The sequence below is a fragment of the Hordeum vulgare genome, chromosome 1H (assembly GCF_904849725.1).
Source record: "Hordeum vulgare subsp. vulgare chromosome 1H, MorexV3_pseudomolecules_assembly, whole genome shotgun sequence".
NCBI lineage: Eukaryota > Viridiplantae > Streptophyta > Magnoliopsida > Poales > Poaceae > Hordeum > Hordeum vulgare.
The window spans coordinates 452,106,245-452,111,326 of NC_058518.1; the positions used below are offsets into that span (position 1 = coordinate 452,106,245).

The 5,082-nt window shown below is 44.6% G+C and overlaps 1 protein-coding gene across 2 annotated transcripts; it reads left to right on the forward strand.

The window, feature by feature from the left end:
• Positions 1 to 272: 272 nt before the first annotated feature.
• LOC123444548 (KH domain-containing protein SPIN1-like) lies at positions 273 to 3,930 on the forward strand. 2 transcript variants are annotated; one of them, XM_045121313.1, is made up of 7 exons: positions 273 to 562; positions 737 to 825; positions 1,127 to 1,287; positions 2,458 to 2,571; positions 2,648 to 2,764; positions 2,976 to 3,125; positions 3,519 to 3,930. In XM_045121313.1, exons 1-7 carry the CDS (start codon positions 468 to 470, stop codon positions 3,690 to 3,692), a joined length of 900 nt encoding a protein of 299 aa, XP_044977248.1. In that variant the 5' UTR covers positions 273 to 467; the 3' UTR covers positions 3,693 to 3,930. The 2 variants fall into 2 exon arrangements, with proteins under 2 accessions (XP_044977248.1, XP_044977256.1); XM_045121321.1 differs by having other exon boundaries at positions 281 to 562; positions 2,976 to 3,119.
• The last annotated feature ends 1,152 nt before the right edge of the window (positions 3,931 to 5,082 follow it).

Below are 5,082 nucleotides of genomic sequence, written 5' to 3' on the forward strand. Positions count from 1 at the left end.
TCGGCAGCAATGCTGGCTATTGATTGATTGATTTTGATTCACAGATATGGACCTGGCAGCACAGCATGGATATCCCTGGCTGACTGCCAGTCCTCCTCCCGTGGTGGTAAAAGAGGGTTGTGCGAAGTGGTAGGGAGGCCGGTGCGTATCTCGCGGGTGTCAGCCACCAGCCAGGGGCTGGGTTTGTTATAAACCCTAGCGTAGCGGCGGCGGGGCAGCGAGAGAAGAGAGAGAGAGAGAGAGGGAGGGGGGAGGGGCCGCCCGTCGGACGTCGTGCGCGGCGCAGGGTTTTGCCGAGATTTTCCTAAAAAAGGGGCATCGCCACCGTACCGAGAAAAGAAAAGGGAATACGAGGCGAAAAAACACACAAACTCCTCTCCCATCGCCTCGCCTCTGCCCTCATCTTCCTCCCCGTTCGGTTGGCTCCTTCCCTCACGATTGGTGCCTGGCCGCCCGCCGCCATCGCCATGGACGGCCTGCACGGCGCCGACGCCTGCTTCTCCCCCGGGAGGGCCATGTCGCCGCAGGTCAGGCCCCCCGCCGGCCCGCCGGACGTAGGCAGGTAAGGGACACGCACGGACGGCGGCTGAGATTGGGTCTCGCCTCTTCTTGTTAAGGATTGGCTCTTTTCTTGGTGGACGGCCTCGCTGAATCGGTTGCCTCTGTTTTCCTCCCCTCCTCCTCCTCCTCCTGCGCCCGCCTGTGCCCGTCGGATTGGATGGCGTCGGTGCCGCAGCCACTACTTGTCGGAGCTGCTGCAGGAGCACCAGAAGCTCGTCCCGTTCACGCAGGTGCTGCCAATCTGCAGCAAGCTGTTGGGCCATGGTGAGAGCCTCGATTCGCTTCCTCGCCGCCGCCGCCCCGTTTGCCATTATTGGCTTAGATTGGAATTCGTCCTCGCTGATTCGCCGCGGCCGGATTTCTCTCTTGTTGATGCAAACTTACTTGCTCACTTGACTCTGTTTCGGCCTCAAGAACCAGTCTTCTTTGTGTGCGTCGTAGGCCTTGAAAGCATGTAGTAGTATGTAGCTTGATTCATACGATTCTTCGGTGCCAGCAAGTTTTTCATGTACCTTTTCTTGCTAATGCCATCTTCTGATGTTTGCTGTTGTGTTCGTGCTGCCAGAGATAATGCGGGTGTCCTGCCTGCTGAAGCACCAGCATGGTGGGGACTTTGAGAGGCTGCCGCCCATGGCGAGCCCAAACCAGATGCATCATCACCCGTCGCCCCCCATGCCTAATTTCTGTGGAAATGGTTTTGGCCCGTGGAACGGGGCGCATCCAGAGGTAATTGCCTTGGTCACCTGACATGAGGGTGGCATATTCAGTCATCCATCATGTCTGATCGCATCAGCTGGTAATTAATCTTTAAAAAGAATGAAATACAAGATCTTGGTGATGTGAAGGTTGCAGCTATATCTTTGCACCTTTCGTAAGTTGCATCCATCATATGATGCCATATTGCTTTGTTAATTGTATATTATGTTATCACATCATATGCAGTCCCCGTACTTCCACTTGATGATAACATGGAATGGATGGGATAAGTTGCATCCTCACCACCACATTTGATCGCTCGTATTCTGAGGCATTCAATCTCAGCCTTAAGCCTATCTCTCTTGTTGCATACTTGCCATCAAGACAGAACTCAGGGCTGTAAAGGAGTTTGTTTAGAATCACTACCTGAATTTTCTGTCTCGACATGATATTATCACCATTTTCTGGTTTTGAGCTCAGCTCAGTTTGTAACGAAGTTGGAGACTTGCAGTGCACTTAAAAAACATATACAGGTTATTTTTGTTCTGTTCCCCATTTCTCATTGCTATAGATGCTTGCTGAATTGGCAAGTCTTTCTTTCAAAATGCAGAGCAGGCGGATAATATGGGGTAAACATATTTGTGCTGATTGATGTGATGAACTTGCAAACAAGATATATTCTTGATATTCTCATTAACATAAATAAATAAGTACATATCACTACGACAAGTTATTATCTCGAGTATTTTCAAACTGAAGTTATATAAATACTAGATATATAGGTTGCTATGGAAAACTGGAAACGGGAAATCAGGCTGTTTTTTTCATTGGTTGTTCCTGTTTTTGAAGTCATATCGTGCTCTTTCAGAAAGAGGCCATCCATATCATTGTGTCTTGATCTAATGAGGCCTAGCTACTCTCTTTTGCATATTTATTCCTTAACGAGGCTTGAATACGCAAATTTGGTGGATTTGCTTTGAAGAAAAATACACTTGATGCTTAAGATTGTTATGTTTATCTAAATCCTTATTTGTTTGGGTGGCATTAATAAACTGGACTGGCTTTAATCAAAATTTGAATCTTTAGTTATGTTTCTCCTACCTGTTTGCAACCAGTTACGCCGTGCTCTCAGTTTTTATGTTATGCTAATTATGTCCAAGATGTGCATGTGCAAAGCCTTACAATTCTGTCGTTGATCAGAGGATAGGTTTTCCTCAAGGACCTGCGGGTTGGCAAGGAGCACCACAAAGCCCCTCTTCATACATTGTCAAGAAGATTTTGCGATTGGAGATACCAACAGATACTTACCCTAATGTACGCTATTATTTTCATACCTGCATTGTTTACTAGTATGGAATCATTATTGACTCTGCTTGCCATACTTGTTCAGTTCAATTTTATTGGCCGTCTTCTTGGGCCAAGAGGGAACTCGTTAAAGAGGATCGAAGCCTCTACAGGTTGTCGTGTTTTTATCAGAGGGAAGGGCTCAATTAAAGATCCTGGGAAGGTAAATACGATTCTTGTATGGAACCTCACTCTGGAACCTGACAGATATATACTTATATTGTTGTGTATAGAACTATACATATCTGAGATTCACTACATCATTAGTATAAAGTTATATTTTCATAGTAGGCAACTGGTAGTTATGTACTGATCTTCCTATTGTATTCAGCAAGTCTGCAGTGCTCATCTGTCATTGTTTTCACTTCTTGAAGGAGGAACAGCTGAAGGGAAGACCTGGTTACGAACACTTGGATGATCCCCTGCATATCTTGATTGAAGCAGAGTTACCTGCCAGTGTCATTGATGCAAGACTTGCAAAAGCACAAGAGATCCTAGAAGAGTTGTTGAAACCAGTGGTACGCGTGCGTGTTTCACCTATCTCTTATTGCTTTTCTATCATTATTATTCATTATATTATATTCTGTAGCCATTTGACAAAGTAACAAGTTGAAACATTTTAATACGAGTCCTCCAGAGATTAGCATTTGCTGCAATGAATCAATGAACTTGATCTTTCCTTGATTGTATTTTCCCCATCTCATTTCTCACAAGTTTACATTCCTATTAGAGCCTCTATGTTATGACATGTTTGTCCTAATGCACTACTTAGTATTTACCCACTAAAGCTAACGCAGTGGTTTTGCCAGTGCAAGGTAATAATTTAAAATAATGAAGCATATTTTTAGAAAGCATGCACAATCAACTTATTGCCGCTGCGCGCCTTTCTAAATCATGTCTCTTTGATATTTTGTTAGGACGAATCGCAAGACTACTACAAGAGACAGCAACTCCGCGAACTTGCCATGTTGAACTCACCGCTGCGAGAGGAGAGCCCTCGTCTAAGCCCACATCCAAGTCCTCGTCTAAGCCCGCATCCAGGCAGCGCCTCACCCTTCAGTAACGGTGGAATGAAACGAAGCAAACAATGACTGCAGAGGCCTGCACCTCCCAACTTGACCCTTCCATAAACCTGCTCTCAATCGATGCCCTCACAACCTAATTTTTCATGAGCAAGCTTTCATGATGGTGTTGGCATTCGTGCGATACATGTGTTACTAGTAGAATTTTGATGAGCCTCCAGTGTGACATTAGCCTATGATGATGACTGACTGAGAATGATCCATGATAGCGAATCCTTCCGCCTTTATAATTAGAACATTTGATTTATTTGTTGCTGGTAATCCTGAGATATGGCACTGTGCAGAATTCTAAATTTGCGGCTAGAGTAGTGGGATTCTATATGACTGGCCGCTAAGAGTGTTTACCTGTTACCATTCGCTGTTGGAAAAAGGCGATGCTTACGTTACACTAGGTGACAGCCAAACGTCTCGCCTAGGGTCATAAGCACGAGTATAGATAGGGCAAGCAAAATATTGTTCACTCCAGTGAGCATTCAGGAGCCAGATGGGCTGATATTTGATTGGATAGTACTTGCTGATAGTTTACCTGTTTTCATACTCTAAATCAATGTCTCTTAAGAAAATCCCCGACTGTCTCGCCTATGCCTAGCGCTGTTTCCAGCCATAGTTACCAATATATCTAAATGCTACTGCAGTTGTTGATGCTGTTCTGCAAGGGGAAATATAATTGACGGGGCACCTCAGGAGGATCTGAAAGCAGCAGTCGGCGTCTATAACTCCGGACTTGCCCTGCCTGCTCCATCTTCCTCTGCATCCGTTCTCCTTTTGCCGCTCCTAGTGCGAAGGATCGTAGAGTAGGGGGAAGCTGGCAGCTAAAAAAAATAGAGCTGGGGAAAGATCGTGATAATTGTGTAGCGTGGTCATGGTGAAGTAGGTGGGTACCATATGGTAGAAAGAAATACAATTTCCTAGGGAGATTGTTGCTTCTTGTGCTCAACGTGGTCCTAGGCGAGCCACCTGTTTCAAGTCTTATTATACTAGCCTCTAATGGGATATTTTGTTACACACATGTACGTAATATGTTGTAGAACCCTCTACAAAGATACATGTATATATTAGAATGTGCACAAACACACTACTACATTTAAGCGGCACCCACATTTCCTTATAGATGGATGTGATTTTGTAATCTTGTAATGCTTTGCTTAGACCGTGATGAAATTCGGTTCAACAAACTGCCTAAAACTAAAGTACTCCCTCTGTCCCAAAATAACTGTCTCAACTTTGTACTAGCTCTAGTACAAAATTGTACTAAGCTTAAGACACTTATTTTGGGACGGATGGAGTACAAAAAAAGATATCCGTGAAAAAAGTTAGTTTTGATTTAGCATGAATGTATTTTCCTTAATAATTGGTGCTTTGGTTGCGACTCTGAGTTTTTATATTATTTTAGGAATAA

Coding starts and splice junctions, on each gene's coding strand:
- LOC123444548 (XM_045121313.1), top strand. CDS start 468: ATGGACGGCCTGCACGGCGCCGACGCCTGCTTCTCCCCCGGGAGGGCC. Junction 1,288..2,457: donor GGAACGGGGCGCATCCAGAG/GTAATTGCCTTG, acceptor GTCGTTGATCAG/AGGATAGGTTTTCCTCAAGG. Junction 2,572..2,647: donor CAACAGATACTTACCCTAAT/GTACGCTATTAT, acceptor ATACTTGTTCAG/TTCAATTTTATTGGCCGTCT.